This window comes from Rhinatrema bivittatum, chromosome 12 (assembly GCF_901001135.1).
Source record: "Rhinatrema bivittatum chromosome 12, aRhiBiv1.1, whole genome shotgun sequence".
Taxonomy (NCBI): Eukaryota; Metazoa; Chordata; class Amphibia; order Gymnophiona; family Rhinatrematidae; genus Rhinatrema; species Rhinatrema bivittatum.
In genome coordinates this window covers 25,969,585-25,995,170 of record NC_042626.1, presented here as the reverse complement: position 1 = coordinate 25,995,170, position 25,586 = coordinate 25,969,585, and the positions used below count along the sequence as shown (strand labels likewise).

The 25,586-nt window shown below is 43.2% G+C and overlaps 1 protein-coding gene across 1 annotated transcript; it reads left to right on the top strand.

The window, feature by feature from the left end:
* Positions 1-1,809: 1,809 nt before the first annotated feature.
* On the top strand, positions 1,810-25,586 carry REXO2 (RNA exonuclease 2). The gene is made up of 7 exons (XM_029573444.1): positions 1,810-2,045; positions 2,818-2,901; positions 6,642-6,719; positions 9,556-9,667; positions 15,808-15,916; positions 17,403-17,456; positions 25,173-25,586. Exons 1-7 carry the CDS (start codon positions 1,893-1,895, stop codon positions 25,291-25,293), a joined length of 711 nt encoding a protein of 236 aa, XP_029429304.1. The 5' UTR covers positions 1,810-1,892; the 3' UTR covers positions 25,294-25,586.

The following is a 25,586-nucleotide window of genomic DNA, read 5'->3' as shown; positions in this document are numbered from 1 at the left end:
TAAGGGAGCACGGAGAGGTGCTGATGGCTTACTTTATTTACATTTGTTTATTATTTATTTATTTATTTAGCCCTCTATCATCGTTCATTGTAATTTCCTTTCTCAGTTACCTGTAAACCGACATGATGTGTCCTATGAATGCCGGTATATAAAAAATGTTAAATAAATAAATACATTAATTAATTAATTTAGCTCACATGTTATAATTGGTAGTTCAAAGTGAGATACATTCAGGTTCAGCAGGTATATCCCTGTCCCCAGAAGACTGGGAGCCCTCCTTTCAAATCTATTCACAGTACAGTATTTGTGTGCATACGTGGGAGTTCTGTTCTGAAAGTACATGCATATATTTCAATACTTGTAAATATTTCTAATATAAGAAAATGCTTACTTTCTCCACCTATTTTATAAACATATGCACAAAAAATATCATGCTTAATAACCCTGATTTATACACAGAGGCAGATATTTTATAAAGTATGTATGTATACCATTTTGAAAATACTTTCCTGGTACTTGAAATCACTAGTTTACCTCCAGTTTTCCTAGACCCTCTAGCACTTCACCTTGACCCCCCCCCTCCCCCCCCCACACAGATTCACTGAAACCTCCCACCCAAAAATTGCTGAGGTTGGTCCTGGGGGAAGGGTGTATGTGCTGGGTCAGACTTAGGGATAGAGAGGAAAATGCTAGGGTCATACTTGAAGGAGGAGGGAAATCAGAAACAGAATGTGTGTCTGAGAGAGTGTCAGGAATTAGGGGGCTGCGGAGTGGGTTTGAAAGAAAGGAAGTTGACATGCACCTGCTCCCCAGCCACTAATCCACACCAAATCTCAGTGCGACCACAACTCAACAGTTCCCAGGTATGTACATGTGTTGCCAAAGTAATACATAAAGTGATTAAAAGAAAAGTAGAAAAAATATAGTTCTAATATAAGTAAAATAAAATTTCATGGTACAGAAAGGATAATAACAAGGACAATTTCTAGGTTATGGTGCTGTTCCGTATGGTCAGATTAAATTTCTGGCCTGGTGTCAGGATACAACATATTTTGCTGCTATAGAACCATTCTTTGAGCTTTTTTAGTTAGCCTCTCATTTTGTATTATTCCAGTCATGCCCGTGTTAAGTACTTTTTATTTATTTTTATTTATTATTCGCTAACACTGACATTTCACAGCGATTTACAATCATAATATATATGCAAACATACCCACCTTTATCTTTTAATTCCCACCCCTTCTCCTTATCATCTAAAACTCCCTTATCTCCAACACCATCCCCACCCCGATTCCGGCCAGTATAATTTAGCTTCATCTACGAAAAGACAAAATACTACTGACTACTCCGCAATGTGCTATCTTGTGAACAAGTCTGTTTCTAGCTGATACTAGGTCCTTTCCAGCTGATACTAGGTCCTGTTCCATACATTGGGGTGAATGCGTTTAGCTAGAATAGATACAAGGAATTATAAAATCTGAATGTAATCTGCTTTAAAGTGCCTGAAAGGTGGAATATAAATCAATTAAATAAATTCTATCACTTTAAAGAGTTTAGTAAGTAATAATAGCCATTGTATAATTAAAGGGCATCTATTTATATGCATGTAATACAAACTAAAACAATTATATTTTATAATTATATATAAAAGCATGTTGGACTATAACTCTTCAGATAGTTTACCTACAACATGAGTATCCTAGGCGACGCCATACGCTGCGCATGAGCAGCTGACTCTTTCCGTCAGGGTTTTACGGCTGCGCGTTTGCGGCGCCCCTAAATGTGCGGCCGGCGCTTTCTGTTAAACCTTTACGGCAGCGTGGTAGCGTGGCAAGAGTGCTGCGCAGGCGCAGTTTGTACTGTGCGTCAGGTCTTTACGGCGGTGGGATGTTATGCTGTGCTGCTGGCGGGTGGCTAGAAGTTTCCCTCTATCGCCGGGTTTCGGAGTTTTCCCTGTACCCCGCCGCCGAGCAGCCGTCCCCGGTTTTCGTACCGAAATGGCCTCGGCCGGAATGGGACAGCGGATGGTGTGGGTGGATCTGGAGGTGAGGAAGAGGCCCGGGTAGCAGGGCTGGAACTTCGTCCTACCCTCTTATAACGGTCTCCTCGCAATGTTAGACCGCCTAAGCCCTTTCGACAGAGAATTCTAAACCTTTATGTAATGTTTGCCTGGATCTTGGGGTTAGGCGAGGGGATTTTTTACATATTGTTTTTATACAGTAAGTTAAATATTTCCCTTTTTGGGATGGTTGGGAGAGAGAAACTGATTCTACACATTAATTAGAAGTTAATTTTTTTTTTTTTTTTTATGGGGGTGAGGGCAGTTGCATAGTTTCTGGAAGTGACATACTTTTGAGTGGCGGTTCCCAGAAACCCTGTTGTAGCTGCTGGATTCGCTAGGACACTTTGCAGACTTTTTCTCTGTGTTGAGTACAGGAAGGGCCTTAGCTATGCAGGATTTCCCCATCTACTTGCTAATGATTACTTTTATTTTCATAATCTAGCGTTTAGCAGCATGATTAGATAATAGGGTTACTTTTTTAGGCAGTTTAGGAGTTATGCTAACATGCAATTGTTAAGGATTTTTTTTTATTTAGAGGTTGAAGATAGGGCAAATAAATGGTTGATTAAACTTGTTTATTTTTAAGGACAGGGTGGAATAGTGTCAAAAAAAAAAAGTCACACCTGTTGCTGCATATTTAAAGCTGTTTTCAGTAGAGCTCTTGAAAGAAGCTTAGATGCCAACATTTGGAAGCTCTTTAAAATCTAGTGTGTTAATTCTCAATGTGACACGCAATTTTTTTTTCCTTGCTGCAGATGACAGGATTGGATATTGAGAAAGACGAGATTATTGAAATGGCTTGCCTTATAACAGACTCTGACCTAAATATTTTGGCTGAAGTAGGTTACTTATTTACTTACTGTTGGGGTATTTTTGTAAATGTTTGCAAGCATAAGGTGCCTTATTGACATGACTCATGTTTTATCTGCAGAAAAAATTAAAGCTCGGTCAATAGCAGTTTAAACGTTGCCATCCTACTGTTTCTGCCACTTTTAAAATACCCAGTGGAATGACTGGAGATGAGAAAGACCAAACACCCAGTTTGGAAGAAATAAGTTGCCATGTTTCTTGTTTGATGTTAGCCTAGCATTTGTATTGCATATCATGACTGGAATGCATGCTTATTACCATATTTTACTGTATACACTTTAGTTATGCACATGAAACTTAAGATACAATAGCCAGCACTAACTCATAAACTTATATTAAAATCCAAGATGAAACCAGGCTTGGGCCTCTGACTAAGGTTTTAATGCTGGGGGGATCCAAGTTTAAATTCCCCATTTGAAAGGGCCATTTGGTCCTCTGCATGCTGTTAAGATGATATGCTCATGCTTGGGGAGGAAGGGAAGATGTCCTTCCATTACAGTAGTAGCCCCAATGTCAAGCTATTGATGCTGAGAATGTGCATCTAAGGATGTGCTCCTCTAACTTGGGGCAGATAAGGGATTGCTGCCTGCCTGGGTATGGATATCTGGGTAGATGTGGTGGTGGAGGCAGTGACCGCTGAGAGTCCTGAGGAGTTCTGAGTCCTGTATCTCAGGATTTAGAAAAGCCAAGGAGTGTAGAGAAAGGCAACCAAAATGGTATAGGATTTCTACAGGAAGTCCTGTGAGATGAGATTGAAGGAACTTAATATGTATAACCTAGAAGAGAGACAGGGGGATATGTAGACATTTTAAATTCCTGAAAGGTATTAATACATAGAAAACCAAGCTTTTTTTTAATGGCAAGGAAGCTGTAGAGCTAGTAGTAACAGTATGAAACTCCAAGGAGGTGGATTCAGGAGCAATGTCAGGAGGTTTTTCTCCCCAAAGAGAGGGTGGTGGATGCTTGGAATGCCCTGCTGGAGTAGATAGTGATGACAAGAACAGTGGCAGACTTCAAGAAAACATGGGATAAAGCAGACTGGCTGAACACAGCATTACGGGTACACGTCCCACATAAAAATCTAAGATCAGCTAACAAAGCACTCCTAACCATTCCCTCACTAAGAACAGCGAGACTAACCCAAGTAAGAGAAAGGGCTCTATCCTTAGCAGATCCTACTGTCTGGAACACTATACCACTAGGGATCAGATTACAAAGAGACCTCAAAACCTTTAAAAAAAAAAAAGTTTAAAAACCTGGCTTTTTAAACAAGCATTCTACAAAGAGCGGAGAATAGAAAGTATGCAGGCACAGGCAGAACACCAAGCATACAGTAATGCTCTCAACACATTCATTACAAAAGGTATTTGTGTATCTCACAGTTAACTTAATAGTATTATACAGAACATTTTATTTTATTTATTTATTTGAAGAGTTTTATATACCGTCATTCGGAAACGTTAAAATAACGCCATCATAACTGTTTACAAAATAGGTTGTAGGGAAATGGAGGGTTAACAATGGTTGTAAAATACAAACTGTTATTAGGCTAAGGAAATAACATAAGTAATGGTTAAGTTCAGTTTATGAGTTCTTTCTTATATAAGAAAAGCATAGATGTGATGAATTTCAATTAGTCATGAGGATGTGATGGAGGATGGCGATGTTTAGATGATCCTTTGGGTGGATTGGTATGCTTTGTTGAACAACCAAGTTTTTAATTCTTTTTTAAAGGTTTTTAGGTTTTCTTGAATTCTTAGCTTAGTCGGGAGGGAGTTCCATAGTTTTGGGCTGCCAAGGGAGATAGCTCTATTTTGGGTGGATGTGAGTTGATTTGAGTGCGTTGGTGGTGTTTTTAGGAGTCCTTTGTTTGCTGATCTCAGGTTTCTACTTGGGTATGTAGGTGTATGTAGGGGCTTAGCCAATTTTTTTGTTCTCCATATATAATTTTATGTAAGATGGAAAGGACCTTGTATTCAATCCTGTATTTTATTGGTAGCCAATGGAGTGAAATAAGGGTTGGGGTGATGTGGTCATGCTTTTTGGCTCCTGTTAGGATTCTTGCAGCTGCATTCTGTAGAATCTGGAGAGGGCGAATGGTGTTTAGCGGTAAGTTGAGAAGTAGAGAGTTGCAGTAGTCTATTTTGGAGAAAATTAGTAATTGTAGAACTGTTCTGAAGTCATTATTTGGAAGAAAAGATTTTAAATGACAAAGTGTGAGTAGTTTATGAAAACCGTCTTTTATTTTTGTTGATATATGATTTCTGAATGAAAGCTCTTTGTCTATAATTACTCCAAGGTTGTGGGCATGGTTGATTGGAGATAATATTGAATTTTGGTCTATGAGATTGAGTGGCGGTGTTTGTAGAGTTGTTCTTTCTGTCAAGTAATATCAATTCAGTTTTGTCAAAGTTGAGGATGAGTTTGATGTTGGTTAGTATTTTCTTTATGCTGATTAGGTAATTGGCAGTTAATTTGTATGTTTCTTCAATTGAATTTTTTATTGGAATTAAAATTTGAATATCAGCATAGATGAAGTGGGTTAGATTCAGATTTGCAAGGAAGTGGCATAGTGGGAGGAGATATGTTAAAGAGTGTTACAGAAAGGGCGGATCCTTGGGGGACTCCAGTGTCTAAGTTGATTTTCTTTGATAGGGAATCATTAAGTAGTACTTGGTAGGATCTTTGTGACAAGTAAGAGGAGAACCATTGAAGGGTTGTTTTTGTTATCACATGAGAATTATACCTGTAAAGAAGTAACTTACATGTATATATGGTCAAAACCATCTCACCCTTCAAACAAGTTTTTAATTAGACATGATTAAACCGAACCCTTTGGCACTTGTTAGAATGTACACATTCACCTACTGAATTTATGTGCCTATATGTAAACCGTTGTGATGGTATATAACTTAATGACTGTATAGAAAAGATTTTAAAATAAATAAACAGAGGATCCGTGGTGGTAAGAAAATGAGGAACCTGCGCAGCCTTCACTGAGCAGTGGTTGCAGCCCAGGGCAATAGTGATAATGGCTGCATTGTGCTTCCTGGATGGCATGGGAAAACATGCATGGCATTTGTAACTCTAAAGGGGATACAGTGGAATTGGGGGATGGGTTCCACGTGGGGATTTGATCTACTTTGGGTAAATGTACACACAATTGCTGCTGGGCAGACTTGCATGAGCCTTTTGGTCTTGATCTGCTGTCATTTTCTATATTATGACTCTTGAGTAGTCTCTGCCGCCACTGCAGTTCCCCAGTCTGATGTTTATCACTGCTCAAAAGATGTAAAAGGGTGCTGTCAGTTAAAACTAATTTACAGATTGTTTTCTTGCTGTGTCAGCTTTTTGTATATTTGGGTTTTTTGGTTGATTGGTAACATGCTGATTTTTCCTTCTCTGGTTCCACTTGCAAGTTGTTCAGAATCCCAGTAATAGTTTTTTTGCTGTGCTTAGGAGCCCTTAGTGTAGCCTCAGTGACATTTTGTGTGAGATAGTTTGAAAGTGCAGAACAAGAATGCTTAAAGTTGACATTTTTATTTGAAAAGCAATTTTTTTTTGACATAGATACAATTTAGCCATATTGAGGTTGCCGAAGGCATTTGACTTTGTTCCTCAATGTGTTTCCAGCCATCTCCTAAATTCTTTAATGCTTGCCCTATATTGTGTTACTGCTTGCTTATTATTTTCCTCTTCTGACTAACAGGGTCCTAACTTGATCATACATCAGCCCGATGAACTACTGGATGGTATGTCTGACTGGTGTAAACAGCATCATGGGAAGGTGAGTATTCTTTGAAAAGTGATCAGGGCTTGCCAATGCAAACAGGAAGTGTGTGCTGTGTTCTGCAGCCTGTTATTGGTTTCCAGAGACACAATGGCCCCAATACCTGAAGAAATCAGAAAATCAGACATTTGGTAGTTGACTACTTTTTGGCTAAGATCAAAGTATAGGGTCAGTTTATATACTGAGTACAAATCTTCTTGACCTTTTGGCTGAAATTCAGGGCTTGTACAATATGGATGGTTAATGAATTGCAACTTTACTGTGGACATGATTACATTGCAAACTTTGTCAATGTACCAAAGGGCCTATTTTTCTAATAAAATGTGATTGGCTGGAAATAATGTGTTGGAATTATTCCATACTGTTAAATCTCTTACCACAGGGTCTGACAGATTAAAGGGTAATGCATTACCTAATCCTTCTTTATATAATGACTAGCCATTAAGCCCGTAACAACGGGCTACATTAACATTTTTTTTTTCGGTCCATTTCCTTACCCCTCATTCTCCCCCTTCATTCTCCCTCACCCTCTAGTCTCCCTCCCCCCTCACTCTCTCCTCCCTCCTCCCCTCTCAGCTCATTCACAACCCCTTCGGATGGCGTAGACGGAAGATCTCCGGGGGAGGTCCCTCCCTTCCTCGCGTGCGCCGCTACCGCTACTGCTCCTTGCCGCGCCATTTTTGTTACAGGCAAGCTCTGACCGACGTGCTGCCCACGCATGCGCGGTAGAGTTGCTCTCTACTGCGCAGTTGCGGCACGTCGGTCAAGCTTCATTTATCTAGTAGATTTTGCAACCTATTTTTGTAATAAGATTGCAAATATATGTAATGGCTTTGCTGCTGTTGATATTTCACAACTAAATAATTGTATTCATGCTTCTCATACTTGGGATACATTTGACACCATTTCTGAAGATGGGACTATTTAAATATTAACAAAAATGAACTCCTCCATTAAATTCCTGTCTTGATAGCTATACTGAAGTATGAAGTATCCAAGCCCATTGCTGACATTACTGATCTTTCATTAACATCTGGTTTTTTACCCGAGTCTCTAAAATAAGCCTGTTAGACCAGTCTTGAAAAAAAATGTAATATTCTGAAAATGCTGTCGCTGTTAGTGGTGGAGCACCATTAACAGCGGCAGCATTTTAAGAATATACACCACAGTTTTTCTGGTTGTCAAACAAAACTTCGGAGACACAAACTAAGCAATGTGATCATTTCATCCAGTGCTGGATAATGCAGTAATATGGTCTATTTCACACAGGCTGCTGTATAACTAAGGAACAATTTATGCAAAAAGACTATAGACAGAGCGGGAATATAATCTTTGCGGCATCAGCCCTGCTGGCATGCATTGCCCCTGAGGCAGCTCTCGACCAAAGAGTGAAACTCGGCCAGAGTCGGGCTATTTCCAATAAAGGGCTTTCTTATACACCGATCTCCACTTTCTTTACTGCTACTCAGCAACCTTGGATCGGCTTCCGATTTGCTTTCTGGGGCTGTTCTTCAGGCATTAGTTTTGACTGGACTATTACAATGCACTTTATATAGGTTTACCAGTAAAAAGCAATGCTTGCATTGCAAATAGTCCAGAATTCTGAATGATATGTGTGAACATATTAATCCAGTTCTTGCCTCAATACATTGGCTACTAATTTGACAGCGGATGCAGTATAAGTTAGCAACCATCATTCATAGATTATTACACTGTGTTATAATCTTCTGGGCAGGTACGATTTTGCAAGTTCTATAAGCCTCGGCATAATCTACGATCTGCTAATAAAATCTTGCTTGAAGTGCTTGCTGTTAAGTTAGCATTATCTTGACTGTACTAAAGACAGGGCTTTTTCTGCAGCAGGCCCAATATTCCCTACATGAATATCTGTGATCTTTGACTTGCGTGGAGTCCTTTTAAGAAGACCTTAAAAATGTACCTGTTTTCTTAGGCCTTCAGTGAAGTCCTAACTGGATACATTTTTTTTTTTTAATGTAGATTTCAGAGGTGAATATGTATTGCACAAGTGTTTATTGGCGATGTCTGTGTTGACAGTCTCTTATTGATGATCACATTGTTTAAATGATGTATGTCTTAACATTATTCTCTGCTTTGAACTTTTTTTTTTGCTATGAAAGCCGGCAAGAAATTCTTTCAAATAAATAAATAATACCACCTACTAAAAAAAAAAAAACCCCAAAATATTCAGTAGTCTGAAGTAGACCATGAACAAAGCACACCCAAAGCCCAAAATACTAGAGCAGCTAACCCTCGTGCTGTTGTAATAAGGAAGAAAGGCTGCAAGTGTGTGTTCACTTGACCTAGATTCTTCTCATTAGCTGTGGAGCTTTGGCAATCTAGTGCTCTGGTTAGGGTGGGTACAATTCGGTGGCAACAGTCCAAACCCCAAAAGCTTCTAGAGGTGTTGCATAAACTTCAGTTGTGAGGTTTTCAAGGCCATGCCTTGCAGCGCTGCAATTTAATTTGGATGGTGTCTTACAAGCACTAAATGTAGTTATATAAGCTAAAAGATGTAAAGACTTTTATTGGAAGCAGAACACTTTTTGTACTTAGTTGTTGTTATAGCAGTGATTTTGATTATTTGTTATGACTGTATTTTTAAGCAGTTGTCCCATGCCTTGAGCATCCGGCGGAAAGACATATAATCAGACTTCTGTTGTATTTTTATTTTATTAGCCTGTTGGTGTTAAGGGTAAGAATGCTGACAGACTCATTAACACTGTCTGCAGACTGTAGAATTTTTTTTTAAATTTAGAGACCTTTGCTGCTGGAAAGGTTAATGATGGTTTTTTCTTTTCCCTATGTTTTCTAGTCTGGGCTTACGCAGGCCGTGCGGGACAGTAAAATTTCCCTGCAGCAGGCAGAATATGAGTTTCTTTCCTTTGTACGTCAGCATACACCCCCAGGGGTTTGTCCTCTTGCAGGTAAGTTGTCTGTTAGTACTGTTGGTTTTAGCTGATTGCTCATGTACTGCTAGTTTTGAAGAAAACAAAGGCAGCGTTGATTAAATGACAGGCTCTAGAGCTCGGTTATGGACAATTATAAACCTGTGACATTCAGGCAAGTGCCATAACCTCAATATGCCAGTCAGAAAACCTTACACGTATAACAAAGAACTGTTAGAATATGATGTAATCTTATTATGCACTTCTACAATAACATCATACACAACCAACGTTATTTGCCGTAGCCTGTATGTATTTTTTGTAATTGATGAGACCTCATATACTGTGGCGGGCTTTTCATGTAATCGCCCCGAAACGCCACTACAAAAGGTGTACGGTGATATAATGACTTTTGTACCGTCTTAATATTATAATCATTGGTCTCTCAGTTGAATTTTTGTAATGACAACCTGTGTCAGTTTACAGTGTGAAAGGCAGTGAGAAATTGCACTAATCGTAGCGAGGTTTGCAGCTGGGATATAACACTGGCGTTGGCCCGACACGGCTCGTGTTTCTGTGAACCTTCTTCAGGGGCCGCGCTATGCCTATAGATTCCCAGGACTGCCAGCTGGTTATGCTACTAGGCTGCAGCTATTCTTGGGCCTATTATATTATTAGAATATCTGTCTCCAGCAGGTGGTAGATGGTGCAAAACCTGCAGTTCTACAGTAAAAAAAAAAAAAATGGAAGAAGAGAGAGCACCTTCCTTCCAGAGGATTGTTAGGGACCATCCCCCTTGGTTTGAGGCGGTGATCCTTTAGTGTGGTTGGTCCTTTGATCCGTGGGATGTAAATCTGGTGGTCCAGATCCCTCCCCTTCATGAGGTGGCTTGAGGCTCTGTGAAGCAGTTTGGCAGCCTGTTCCCACTTGCAGCTCTGTGTTTCAGCCTAACCCAGGGAAGTATTCTTACCTTGTTTTGGCAGTAGTTGGAGAAAAAAAATTCTGCTTTCCAGCTTGGAGTGGCTGAGGTATTATTTTTAGACCGCTTTGTTTGTTTGTCTTCTTGGCGGCAGTGCATGCCAGATGAGTGGCTGTTAGGGTAAGGATTCCCTGGCCACATGTAACATGGTGCGAGGCTTGGTCTGCCACGCTCACCGGTCAGCTCGGTCACGGCTCAGTCAGGCCAGATTGTGTGCTGGCTGTTAGGCGATGAGGAGTCTTCGGAGGGACCTGCTGCCACAGCCAAAAAAAAGGATGTTCCCATTCTCAGTCAGAACACAGTGGCGAGTCAAAGCTTATGACTAATGGTGCCGAAGAGCCTGCAGCTTCAACGCAGAACAGCTTCAGGCGGTAGCTGGAGGAGCAGTCGGACCATAGCGGTTAGTCAGCGCACATGGTTAATGGTGCTGAAGAACCAATGCAGGAGCGGTGGAGCTCCTGTTATGTTGTATGTGCAGCTTGGGTGCAATTGATGCACGGTCTCTGTTTCCATGGAGAGGTCAGTTCTGGCGGGGCTGCCTTGGGGACAACGACATGAACTTAGGGATGCACCGGGGCACCCGTGGGCTGATTTCCTGCAAGCAAGGAAATGGCAACCATTTTGGCAGAGGCAATAAGAGCTTCAGGGGAGATGAGGGAGCTACTCCTATCCTTTCCCCAGCCGTCAGGAATCCTGCAGGAGCACGCCTTCGGGCTTCCAAGTTCTTGGGCTTCTCCTGCCAGGAAGGTAACAAGGGAGAAGCGTCCACATCCCCACAGCAGGGCACAAAGTTGCCCACGTCCTGTTAAAAACAAAACAAAAAAAAAACTGAGAGGATCCGGAGGGTTTCTAGATTTAGCTTCATGTCTGCATACTCCCTTGCTTGAGGGGCCTGAGGAGTGGGCTGTGGGGTAATGTGGGATGGATCCTCTGCGGGCTGGTGTTCCTTAGGCTTAGAACATAAAGTGGCGAAGAACAGTGTCAGATTTCTCTAGGTCTCGGTCCCAGTGAGGAGTCCCATGCGAGCTGAAGGACTGTGTGGTGGGCATTCAGCATGTTCTAAGATTTCAGATTAGAGTTTGCACCCTGGGATTCCCAGAAACCTGATGTGACAGATCCAGCCAGGGGCATGGAGAGGTCCCGCTGGCTGAAGGGGATGGATTTTTTTCATGTTCTTCAGGAGCGGGGCATCAAGGTTCACAGGCATACTCTGACAGTTTCGTTCTGGGATGGCTGGGGTGTTCCAGTGACAGGTTTAATTTTTCATAGGTAGCAGGGTCCGCTACATTGAGAGATGTGTAGGTTCGCCTCAGGAGGAGGTTTGGAATCTTGGCCCTCAGCATAAGGATTGCGACTTGCAGCAGTTTTATGCAGAGAGCATGTCTGGTTGGGAGTCACAAGCCTGCGGCAGGTGCAGCAGCAAAAAAAAAGTTAAAGCGACTCTGGTGCAGATGTTTTGTATGGCCTGGTCAGGTCATCTTTTAGGATCAGGATGTCTGTGAGGTTGACCAGGAGACTGCTATGTTTGTGCGACTAGTCGGGGGAGATAGTCCAATTCTCAACTGGAAGCTCTTCCTTTTAAGGGCAGGCTCTTGTACGAGGACAACCTGAAACATCTGGGAATCCAAGGTGCAGGTGCATAACTTGCCAGAAGACAGGTCTAAGGACCTTTTTCTTCGGGCTGAAGGCTTTTCAGGTCCTTGTAGGCAATCCACAGTCAGTGCTTAGTCCTGGGGAGGTACCTCCCTGGGACAACCCAGGTACAGAAACAGGTGAAGTAAGGTCCTCACAGTGTAATGAGGACAGTCTACTAGTCAGTTGCTGTCGGAGGGCGTTTCACGCTGTTTTTTGTGAAGAGTGGGCTGAAATTAACAAGGGTCAGTGGTTCTTAAAGATGTTAAAAGATGGCTGTGCATTTTTGAATTTGCTCATCTGGTTTGAGATGCTTAGGTGATTTTCACTTGCGCTTCTCTCACCAAGTGGATCGCTGTTCAGGAGATGCTGGATCGCTTCTGGCAACTGGGGGCATTAGAGCTTGTTCCTAGAGAGGAACAATGAACATGCTGATTTTCCATTAATTTTCATTGTGCCGCAGAAGGAAAAGACTTTTTCGTCAGACTGTGGTTTGGAGAAAGATATGTGTGGCACTGATAGTTCCTCTTTTCAGAGGAGGAGTTTGGCCTTTCTGGCTTGGACAAAGGCTTATTAGCATATAGTCATCAGCCTTGAAGCCTTTCTGTTTGGCAACATGTAACTTTGCCAAGGTGAGGGTGGTTGGGGCGGCGGCCCTAAATTGGGAGCATGTGCTGATGCATCTGTGTTTGGATGATTGCCTGACTTCGCTCGGCAGAGCCAATCTTTGACAGCAGTTGGTCAGAACATGCTGAGGTGGTTGAAGTCTTCAGGTTGGATGGTGAATCTAGCAGAGAGCCATCTCGTTTCCATTCTGACCCTGGAGGGTCTGGGGAGGGCTTTGTTCGACAGGGTAAGATTGGATACTTTTCGTAACCTTGTGAGTCCTGGCTCAGTGATATCAACCTTGGAATTGGTACCTAGTGGAATCCATGGTTGGAGGTCTTTTATCTTCCCCTTCCGCAAGGACCAGTCGAGTGTGGTGTGGTTACTCACTACTGAGGCCAGCCTTTCGAGCCAGGGTGCAGTGTGTCAGCTTAAGTTGGCATGGGGCTACTGGCCCAAGAAAGTGACTATTTCTTCTGTCATTCAGTTACAGACGAGAGTGGTGCAATGGAGCATTGCTTGCCTTTTGGCCAAGGTTGCGTGAGGAGCGTCCCATCACTTAAGGCAACCATGGCAGTCTACATTATCCAGCAGGAAGGACCCCAATGTCTAGTGGTGGCTCAGGAGGTCCAGGGGTTGGTTCTCTGGGAGGAAGTATTCCTTGAAGACAATGGAAGCATCTCATACCCACAGAGTATGCAAGGTTCCAGTGGATTTTCTCCATCTGAGAAAGTTAGACTCTGGGATATCCTCATCCACCAGAGATGAGGCTATCCCCATATGGACTTAATGGTGATCGGACAAAACTCCAAGGTAGCTACAGTCTCCAAGGAAAACACGGTGCAGAAGGTTTGGTGATCTAGTTCTACCATGGCCTCAAATAATTCTCCTTTGTCTTCCCTCCTTGGCCTCAGTTGGGCAAGGTGTTATGCCAGATGGTGGACCATCAGATCAATGCCAGATAGTAAAGTATTTAGGCAATGTAATTCTTGTAGCTCTGCAGTGGTCTTGTCAGCGGATCTGCTCAACATGGCCATCGACAAAGTGCTGAGATTCAGCCACCTATTGGATGTTCTCCATCAGGGCCCAATATGTCCACACTTGGCTGTTCTCTTCTGTCTTGCAACTTTGCTTTTAAGAAGAAAAGATTGGAACGGAGGGGATATTCTGTAGCAGTTATTTCCACTTTGTTGCAGGCCAGGCAGCCTTCTGCATCTTTAGCATATGTTTGGGTTTGAAGGGGCTGCAAGTCCTGGTGTGTGACTATCGGAGAGCAGCTAGTTCAGACCACTTTGTCATATCTTGACCTTTTTCCAAGAAGATTTGTTCAAAGATCTTGCTTTCAGAGTCTCATTAACAGCCTTGGGCTGACTCTGCAATAAGATGCAGGGGTATCCTCTGTAGGCTTGTCCAGATGTCATGCGCTTCCTTCAGGAGGTTAAGAATTTGCATCCTCCGGTGAGGAAGATTTGATCATTATGGAATTTTAGTCTGGTACTATGAGGAATATGCAAGACTTGGTTTGAACTCCTACGGAGGGCAACATTAAAAGCTTGAGAGCGTTTTTTTTTTTCTATAGATCTGATTCGGGGATATCGTTGCGTATGGTAACTGTACTTTTTTCCCAAAATGGTTTCAGTGTTCCCTCTTAGGCAGTGGAGCTTCCATCCTTGACAGATTTGGAGTTCTCTTGCGAGGGAGAGTAGGCTGTTGGATGTTAACAAGCTTTTTTGTGTTATCTGAAGGCTACTAATTCTTTCCATAAGTCTGTTCTTCTTGTTGTATTCTGTCATGGTCCAAAGATAGGAGGCAAAACCTCCAAAGCTACAACTGCACAGTGGCTGAAAGAGTTGGTCTGATTGACTTATTTCTAAAGGTCACCCTGTGCCTGAGGGTTTGAGAGCTCTCGCAACTCGTTCTCCAGCATTCCCTTGGGCAGAGTCCAATAAGTGTAGCTGCAGGAAATTGGCAGAGCAGCTATGGAGTTTGCTACACACCTTCGCCAGGCATTATCGCTTGGATGTTGGAGCTCCGACTTCCATGATCTTTAGTGAAAGTGTTCTACGAGCGGGACTCTCAAGGCCCCACCCAGTTTGAGGGAGCTTAGGTACATCCCAGGAGTCTGGTCTTATCTTTGTACGTACAGAGAAAGGAAAATTGGTTCCTAGCTGCTAATTTTTGTTCCTGTAGTACCACATCCTAATAGTAGGGGGAGAGTCTTTTGCATGTTCTGTTAGGTATATATACCACAGAATTGTTGGAGCTCTTCAGTGCTATTCTCTTAAGTTATGTTGGGAACAATTTTTCCAGTTTGGGCAATCTCTTCTTCCTCCTACTTGTTGGGAGGAAGAAGAGATTTGGGTTTCATTTAGATTTTATTTGATGGTGCCTTCATCTTAACTTGGGTATAGGTCAATACCGAAGGTCTGCAGGTGGCACACTAGATTATGTAGCAGTGTCAGTAAAACTTTCTCTGTCTCCGTCTGCTGGCAGGGAGGCAAAACCCAGGAGTCTGGACTGATCTGTGGTACTACAGGAACAAAAATTAACAGGTAAGAACCAATTTTCCTTTTCTTGCCACGAGCCAGCTTAGTGTTATAAACTTGTATTTCAGAGCTGCAGGTAACCTTTTGAAGGTTAGAAGTCATGTGGCCACCTGTTGATGAAAACTGGTAATGAAATTCTGTTAGGGTTGCCAGGGGCCACTTGAGCACTGGATTTCAGCTATACTGTATGCTTATCTGTATCATCTGTATTCTTTTTCAGACTGGGGGCAAGTAAAAAGACCTCAAATTTTACTTGTTCTGCTATAGCTGGGTACTATCGATAGTACAAATTTAAGGCAAATAGCTGAAACATACTACATTGGTTGATAAAGGTGAAGGAAATACTGAGGGTTTTGTCAATATACACATAAGTGGAAGTGGCAGAAGGGAGTGGAATTTTCTCTTTTATTTTATAGGAAACTCCGTGCATGCAGATAAGAAATTTCTCGACAAGTACATGCCTCAGTTCATGAGGCACCTCCATTATCGAATCATTGACGTGAGCACAGTTAAAGAACTTTGCAGGTAACAGCAAGGGTGCAAAAGTGCCAGTTTCTCTGTCTCTCTCTCACTCATACACATCTATGATGGACATGTGTTATACAAGTGTTTGCTTGCATAAGGCTTTCCAAACTTCTGACAGCTATATAGTGGGGCTCCCTGTTAATATAGCAACAGCACTGGGTACAGCAAAAGTCTTAAAATGTTGGGCAATTCAGTTTATTTGTAAAGAGCTTTCACAGGTCGTGTCGACCCATTCTGGCTGTGTCTGGTTTTGTTTTTTTTTTTTAAATTCACAGCGTGGCAGGATGCAGGTTTATTTGTTTTTTTTTGTTTTTTCTTTTCAAGGAAGTTCTACAGTTTTTTTTGTAACCTGGAAACAGAAAATAACAGCAGATAAGGGTCATCTACCAGAGTTCAAAAAAAGGTTAAAAACCTGGCTCTTCAGGCAAGCATTCCAATTCCCAGAGTGAAACTAGGCACCTCCTCCTGTCTTTCAGATCCAACCATTGCAAGGTGTCACAAACACATTGACACTCAATTTCATACACGGACTTGATTATTCACAATATCTATTTATTTAAGTCATCCTTTTCATATTATATTATTTAACCGATTACTTGCAGACTATTTACGCTACCAACGTTCCTTGTAAAACGTGAACACGAATAATGTTATAATAATATTATAGGTTTGTTAAATACTATTGTTACTTTCACTGTTCCTTGTAATAATGTTCAATAGTTGATTGTTGTCATTCTATGTTCTATGTAAAAAACCCCAGTCTAATCTACCAGACCAGGGCAACCTTTTCGTTACTTGTAAACCGGACTGATTTGTATTGCATACAGGAATTCCGGTATATAAAAATTAAAAATAAATAAATAAATAAAATAAGGCCCTGCTAGGTTTCCCATTTTTGATGCTTTGCTGCAGAGCCTACCCAATCTCAGGCTTTACCCTTCCATTGAAGGATCCTTGGTGCTTTGTTACTAATCCATAGATCTTAAAAACAGAGTGAGAAAACGTTCTGAAGAAGATAGGAGCTGCTTCCTTGAAACCTTTTTTATGCTTTCGTCTTTTCTGAAGAATGGGTGAACTGAATTCAAAGGTTTATAATTTATGAAAGTGAAAGACTGATTCCAGGGAGTACGTAATCCTTTTCAGACAGCTGTGAGTGTACTGCAGTAAGCACGCTATGCTAGTTCTACCATCTGTCAGCTTTGTAGGGTTTTCTTGTTTTTATTTATTTTTGGATAGAGGGGAGGGGCTTGGCCACATCTACCAGATGTCATGTTCAGGCCACCAAACTCGCTTCGGTGGTGACCTTAATCTCTATTTGTACCAAGAAACAAACAGACAGCGAGCCTTGCTCCCATACACTTTGACTGATCACCCAATCAGATAGCCTCCAGCAAATCTGAGTCCCAGCATGAATCCCATTATTGAATCTAGGAATAGGCAAAATGCATGCACAGGATCTAAAGCGCTTCATTTCTGATGTTCACAGACGATGGTATGCGGAGGAGTATGAACTTGCACCAAAAAAGAAAGCTTCCCACAGGTAACATAGAAATGTCGTCATTATCGCAGCAGAGAATATCCCTCATTTTGAAAGAAGGCAGTTTTCAAGACGTTATTTACTTGTGTAAATTGATTTAACTTGGGTAAACAGACTGTCTGTCTGAAACTAGCCCTCAAGCTGGCTAAATGTGCGTGAGGTCTCCTGGTATGCTTACTGTGAGCAGGCATTCCCAGGGGCATGTTTAAGTCATGGGAGGAAAATAAAGCACCCTAGATTGGCTTTTGAAATCTACGCACACAAATTTCTATTGAAATTTCACCCACACAAAAAAATAGGTGCGGGTGAAAAAGTCTCTGGGGGTACTTTATACCCATGGCAATTTTCAAAGGGAAAACACTCGTATTCTTTCCCTTTTAGAAAATTAGGCATGTGGCTGTACCCGCGGACTTTACATTTAGACAGAGGGTCTGAAAATTGTTCCCAAAACGAATGCTTATTGATGGGTAACCTCTGCTCAGTTCCCCACATAAATTTTTTATTTTTTTCCCCAAACGTTTTGATATTCTGCCTTTTTTTCCCCAAAAGATAGTATCAAGCTGGATTACAATCAAAATTAGAATTAAGCTGCAGGTACAACAATAACATTTAGTTGGAGAGTCGTGTGTTGTCTATTAGTAAATCAAGCTTCCAGTCCTAATGGCTCACTCTTCTCTAACGAGCAATCTTGGGAAGGCCTGGCTTTCCAGAAAGTGAGGTAGGATGGTACAAGGCAAAGAAGGGCAGGTATCTTATTCCAGATTGTAAGTACAAAGCAGCTAAGTGCCTGGTGTCTTGTGCTGGTCAGTTTGGCAGAAGACAGAGATGGGGCAGAGAGAGAGGCCATTTGAGAGGATCGCAGTTCTCTGGGGGGAGGCAAGAAGAAGGGAGAGGTACTAGAGAGCTTGCTTGTTCACATTTATTCCGTGCAGTTTGTGAATTTGTGGGGTACCGTCCAAAGCTGACATCAGATTGCAGGCACTCTGTTGTCTGATCGCAGCTCTGGAAAAATACATTCTGTTTCCTTATGCCCTTTATCTTTACTACAACAAATTATATGTGATGTTCTAACTCTGTGGTTCTCAACCTTTTTTTCTATTGGGACGCACCTGGCAGAGGCTTCTTATAAACGTGACACACTGAACACTTGACCATCACGCGGCTAAACGTAAACATATAACTCTGCATCCACAGGAACCCGCGCTCGCCCCCGCCCCGAACAATGAATACAGAGCAGAACTAGGATATTTCAAATACAACTCGCTATATAAAAAAAAGATATTCTGATTCTGGTGCTATCTCAGTAGCAGAAACAAACCCCCTTAATACCAGGCGCATTGTAAAATACATTACCTGAAAAATAAAAACTCAGCACATGTGTAGCAAACCCTCTATACCTCTGCAACAGTAATTCCCACAACTCAAACAGCAATAGCCCTTCCTATGAAAAGGCAGCAGTGCAGCACCAATGCATGTCCTTTTGAGAATGAGAAAACGCAGCAAAGAAGATTGATACAGATCCCTATCTACTAGTAAAATACCTCACCTCAGTCACACAAACAGATCTGACCTTCACCAAATACAGAATAAGAGACCACAAATTATAAATGTGGAGACAAAAACTGGAATGGAAACCTCAAAAAGCTTTTCTGCATGCAGTGCAAAACTGGAGAGCTAGAAACAGAAATACATATCCTCCTACACTAAGCAAAGTACAAAGACAGAAGACATGCACATCCCAAAACTAACCTATTATGGATCTTGCACTCCGTCACTCCCCTTCCATGCCTCCATCATCCTTCACTTATCCCCAATTACTCCCTTTCAATCATCCGCTCCCTCTCTCCCCTGCTTGATTCTCCCTTCATCCATCTCCCTCCCTGACCCTATTTCCTACACCTTCCTGCTCAGCAGTTTCTCTTTCTCTCTCTCTTCATCTGCCCCGCATTCTCCCCCCCCCACAGAGGGAAGAGATGCATCACTCCCAGACTCAGCACTTAATTGTTAAATGGTAAAGGAGACAATGGGAAATAAATAACAGCAATAAGAAAATCCCTTAAATATTCCTTGCTCTAAAAATAGAGCAAAAAAAAAAAAAAGCCACAAACTTCCACCAAAGTATAGTCATGTTTGTTTTGCAATTTATATTTTTCCTGTTTTCCAAAAATTATAGCTGGTACCTTACTTTTTCAAATATATTCCACCCTTGATAACAGGGATTCCTGTTCATACCCAGATCAGTCCAGGCAAGCGTGTTTTGCATACCTACCAGCAGATGGAGGCAGAGAACAAAACTTTTGAGGCACTGCTACATATCCGAGAGGGCCACCTGCAGTCCTTCAGTATTTCTTTGTCTCCAGCAGAATGTAGAAATGGAAACCTGCGGTCTGACAAAAAGAAAATAAATTTACGGAAAGTTAGAAGTCTGACAGAGGCTCCCTGAGGTGTTAGGCTCCTTCGTGGACCATCCCTCAGGTGGAGCAGGACAACCGGGGTGGGGGTTGGGAACCCATCACTGGTGTTTCGTCCTCACCTGGCCTGAGGTCCTGATAGCCAGGGGATTAGTTCCCTCAGGAACTTCGAGGTCCCCTCCAGAGAGCTCACTGGTCTTTCAGGGAAGTACCCTGTTTGTTTTCTGTGCTATTGTTTTTAAAAAATAAACAAAGAAATCGCTTTCAGTTTCAGCTGAAGGAGCAGTCTGGGCATGGCGGTGAGTGTGCCGGGACAGAGGGAGCTGTCTGCACTGGCTAGAGGGGAAGAGTGGGGTGAGTGCCCTTCTTCCTGGGTGGCTCCGGGGTTTTGAGGGAGGCCTCTGTTGGGGCAGTGTCCGCACAGGGCGGCAGTTTAGCAGCCGCCGGTATGGCTGAGGATTTGCTTGAGTTGCGTTGGGCCGGCAGCACCCCAAAGCTGTTTTTGCCACAGCTGCGGCATTGCATTTCTCCCACGCGCTGACCGGGGCTGACATTTTATTTGGTGCGGTGCATTCACCTGTGTATGCAGCCTACTATTGTTTTCAGCGGACCATGTGGTTTATGGTGCCAAAAGCCGCGTGTAGCAGCCTGCAGGGCCTGAAGGCTGTGTTCCTCACAGCTCAGTGTTAAGTCCCAGTGCTCGGGCTGCCAGGAAGGCAGTGAAGGTACCTCACAGAGGCGACCTTGCAAAAGAGGTCCCTCCGTTCGGGGTCCACAGCTGCACTGCCAGGGGGGCCTCGGGCTACAGCCGTGCCCACAGGAAAGCGCAGGCAGGAAACTGGCCACCGGGGAACCCAGGGATTCCCCTCTGCCTCTGTCGCCTGCAGTGCAGGAGGGACAGGGTGGGGGAGAGGATTCGGAAGACAGTTTGTCGAGCAGGAGTCTGAGGATCCTGACGAGTTCTTGCAGAAGTTTGTGCTGCTCCTCCATAAGGCTTTCCTGGCTAGGAAGGGGATGGGGGTTAAGCGTCCGAAGGAGAGACCTCCCCATTATCCTTCTAAGGTGGGTCCTTTGGGAGGGTCCTGGGATCTGCTGTGATGCTTGGGTTTTGGTCGAACAGGTTCGGCTGATTACAGAGATTAGGAAATTCTGATGATCTGTCGGAGGACACTCTGGATGTGCATGAGGCAGATCCAGATGTGGACGTGAATACTGCTCCCAATACGGGAGGAGTTGGATAATGAGGTCCTGAATCCGGTCCAGGATGGGCTGCGAGGCCTTTCCAGTGTATTTCCCCTTGCCTAAAAGCATTCAGAAACTGGTGAGCCGGGAGTGGGACTTTCCGGAAGCTGGTCTAAAGGTCGGCAGGGCCATGGCTAAGCTGTAGCCCCTGATGGAGGAGACCTTGGATCTTCTGCAGGTGCCAAAGGTGGATGCGGCAGTGTTGGTGGTTACCAAGAAAATGGCCATCCTGGTGGTGGGAGCTGCTGCTCTGAAGGATGTTGGAGATTCAATTGAAGCGAATGTTTGAAGTTTCCGTTTTGAGCCTCCAGGCCATGATTTGTGGCAGCATGATGCAGAGGGCCTGTTTGTGCTGGGTGCAGAAGGCACAGGCGCAAGCCTCTTCAGGGGATGTCACTTTCCTGCACTCAGTGCGCTTGAGGCTGGAGTGGCTGATGTTGCAGACACGCTTTATGATTTGGTGTGCACTGCAGCCAGGAGCCATGGTCTCGGTGGTGGCAGTGCGCAGGCTGTTATGGTTGTGAAATTGGTCAGCAGACGTGGTCCAAGGCCCAGTTGTATAATCTTCCCTTTTAAAGGGAAGCTCCTTTTTGGGGAGGATTTAGGTCAGCTGATGAAAACTTTGGGAGAGTCCAAAGAGAACAGGTTGCCGGAGGATAGGAAAACCGGCAAGAAGGTTTTTCCGACTCAGGCCCGCTATCAGGAGTTGCATAGGTTCCAGCCAGGCAAGTTCTCCTCTGGTGTGGGAGTGAAGCAGACAGTGGCGTAGTAGCAGTCTTTTCAAGGCTCCCGCGGATCTTCCAGGGATATTGCTGGCCAAGGGGCCAGTGGTGGAAAATCATCGCAATGAATCCAGCATCGCTCATTCCTCCGTAGAAACGGTAGGAGGCAGATTGTCCAGCTTTTATGAGGAGTAGGCCAAGATTTCCTCTGACTGCTGGGTTTTAGAGATGGTGAGAGATGGCTACGCATTAGAATTTTCTCACCCTAGCAGGGGGAAGCCTTTCTGGAGTGCCATGTTGCCTCTCAAAGCAAGTGGGGGACTCGCAGAGGCTGTTAAGCTTAAATGCAATAGTCCCCGTCCCACAGGAGGAGCAGGGATGGGGAAGGTACTGCTCCTATTTATTTTGCACTTTATTTTATGATTCCCAAGAAGGAAGGAACATTTCAAACCATTCTCAACTTAGTGAACAGGGCCCTGAGGTTTCCGCATTTTCGAATGGAGATGTTATGAACTGTGATTGGAGCGATCTGCAAAGGAGAGTTCTTGGCATTGTTGGACCTGACAGCTGCATGGCTCTATATTCCCATTTGACAGGACCATCAGAAGTTTCTTCGATTCATGGTTTTGGGGCAGTACTTCCAGTTTTAAGCTCTTCTCTTTGGCTTCACCATGGCGCCACAAACCTTTACGAAGATGATGGTGAAAGTGGCAACAGCCCTTCGATGAGAAGGTGTTGGTTCATCCGTATCTGGACAATTGGCTCATTTGGGCGAAGATGGAGGAGAAATGTGTGAGGTCTCTCCAGCAAGTAATGAGCACCTTGCGATCGATGGGTTGGGTGATAAATATGGCAAAGTGTCACCTGGTGCCTACCCAGTCATTGGAGTTTCTGGGGGCACTTTTCGATACCCAGAAGGGCAAGGTGTTTCTGACCCTGGACAAGGTGGTGAAGTTACAGGCGCAGGTGATGCATCTGCTTCGGCTGTCGGTGCCAATGTCAGGGATTATTTACAGGTTCTGGGGTCCATGGCTTCCATGTTAGATTTGGTTCCGTGGGCCTTTGTGCCCATGAGACCTTTGCATGCAGAAAGTGCTCTTGTCCAGGTGGAATTTCTTGTTGGAGGAGTATCATCTGACTTTGCCGCTTTAGGGGTAAGTTGCAGAGCAGGTCTTTGGCCTCCCCTCCTAATGTGGTTTGGTTCCTGAAGGGGATCAAGCATTTGCGGCCTCCAGTTCGGACATTGTGTTTGGATTGGAATCTCAATTTAGTTTTACGAGTGCTCTGTGGTGCACTCTTTGAGCCTTTTGAGACGGGCAACGTTGAAGGATCTGATGTTGACTGTTTCTGGTGGCCATATGTTCTGGCAGGTGGATTTTGTAACTGCAGGCGCTGTCGTGCAGGGACCCTTTTCTGTTTATTTCTAATGACAGGGATGTTGCAGACGGTTCCCTCTTTCCTGCCGAAGGAGGTGTCTTCTTTTCATGTTAATCAGATGGTAGATCTTCCGACGTTTCAGGAGTGGTCTAAGGATTCCCCACAGGGGGGAGAGTTGCATCTTTTGGATGTGCAGTGAACTCTTTTGTGGCATTTGGAGGTCACTAATTCTTTTCAGTGGTCAGATCACCTTTTTCTTCGATTCATGGTTTGTGTTCGGTGACTTGAAAAAAGGAGACAAAAGATTGAAGACCTGGCTTTTCAAACAAGCCTTCCCGGACAACTCATAACCGCCTCCAATTCCTTTAACAATGCTTCCATTTGGTACTGTAAATAATCACTAAGTTATTTATTTTATCCCCATACAGTTCTTTTACTCCTCCCCGTTCATCTTTTCTTCCTCTCCCAGTTTTATAACCCTGTTTTTTGTAACTGCTTCCCCCCTGCACCAGTTTAGTTCTACTCTTCGATGCACCCCTTGTTTCTATGTAAACCAGCATGATGTGACCTGGTCATGAATGCCGGTATATAAAAAATCTAAATAAATAAGTATGGCTGTTCCACCAGGCATACCCTGAGTAGACACATGTATTTCTGTACGCCACCTTACCGCTAACTTCATGCACTCTTAAGTTTATATGTTAACCCGTTACCTCTCCAGTTGTTACTTCTCAGGCTCCCTTCTATAGCCTACCCTAATTGCAGCACCGTTGCTGCACATGTTGCATTTGTTGCCCCCTCCCCGTTCCCTGTTCATTGTATTTTCCATCTGTTTTAATGTAAACCGATATGATGTGCCCACTGCCCACTAATGTCGGTATAGAAAAATTGTTAAATAAATAAAATAAGTCGTCAAAGGCCACGATTTCTCGTTTGCTGAGGAGGCCATTTGCTCTGCTTATATTTGCAAAGGTCGTCAGATTCCAGTGGGGCTGAAAGTGCATTCTATGAGGGCGCAGGCAGCCTCTTGTCAGTTATCTCTTCTGAAGACTTGTAGAGTGGTTGTGTGGTCCTCGCTTCATACTTTCTCCAGGCATTACCATTTGGACGTGTGGGCGCAGGAGGATGCATTTTTTGGTGAGCGTGTTCTTCGTGAGGGTCTTTTGGGTTCCCACTCAGTTTAGGGGTGCTTGGGTATATCCCGCATGTCTTTACTGATCTGGGTATGAACAGGAAAGGAAAATTGGTTCTTACCTGCTAATTTTCATTCCTGTAATACCACAGATCAGTCCAGAGACCTTCCCTAACACTGCCGAAAGACTGAATTTCCTGGTAGCCGATGTAACAATTTTCAGAGTTGTTTTTCAGTTTGTACATATGTTGAGTTCACTGTTTTTGGTTTCACGTGTGAGAGGTTCCAGTGAAGGGGGGGTTCCAACCCAAAGATTAGAACCTAAAACCCTCTTGGGGAGGGTTTTAGGTTCTAATCTTTGGCTTGGGTACAGGTCAATACTGAGGGACTGCAGGTGGCACTCTCGGTTATGTAGCAGTGCCTCAAAGGTTTTGTTTTCTGCCTCCATCTGCTGGTAGGGATGCATAAACCCACTTGCCTGGACTGATCTGTGGTATTGCAGGAACAAAAATTAGCAGGTAAGAACCAATTTTCCTATATTGTTCAGTTAGGCATTATGTAGAGGGATGTGTTTCTTCTCCATCTCTTAAATGTGTACAGGTTTTTGATACGCACTCCATGGCCTTTTTATTAAGAAGTGCTTTCTCCCTTCAAAGTTTCATGGTGGTTGTTTTTTAATTATTTTAGTTTGTAGGAATAGAATCATTGAACCTAATTTTAATATGGGGGGTGGGGTTGGGGGTTTTGTTGTTGTTGTTGTTTTTGGTTTTTTTATATCTCACTTGAACTGTACCCACCTCCCGTTTTTTTTTGTTTTTTTTTCATTTTGTTTTAGGGCATTGGATGACATCTGGGAAAGCATCAAAGAGTTGCAGTTCTACAGAAGTAGCATCTTCCAGAAGAAAACGGATGAAAAGAAAAGGAAAATAATGGAAAATGGGGAAAATGAGAGCTGAGAGAGTGTCCCGGGAAAGGGTTGCTCAGATTTGAGAAGGATCTCTTTGTATGTTGGTTTAAGTTTGCTGTTGTCCATGATTGAGATGGCTCGTTTACTTGCATCTATAAGTTGGAGTAGAATAGTTCCTCTTTCTTTTGGTCTCTTCTGTTTTTTCCTTGGACCTCTGTTCTTTTATTTGTCTCGGTTCCTTTTGTTTATGGGCCACATCTGCTGTTTAATGCACCTCTGCTGTTAGAAGAAAATATTTTTGTTTTGTTATAAAATCAAAAATACATGTATTTTAAAAACTGA

Excerpts from the sequence above, each read along its gene's own strand:
- REXO2 (XM_029573444.1), top strand. The coding sequence starts at position 1,893 with ATGCTGTGCTGCTGGCGGGTGGCTAGAAGTTTCCCTCTATCGCCGGGT. Across the intron at positions 15,917-17,402 it reads ACAGTTAAAGAACTTTGCAG|ACGATGGTATGCGGAGGAGT; the intron begins GTAACAGCAAGG and ends TGATGTTCACAG. Across the intron at positions 17,457-25,172 it reads AAAAAGAAAGCTTCCCACAG|GGCATTGGATGACATCTGGG; the intron begins GTAACATAGAAA and ends ATTTTGTTTTAG.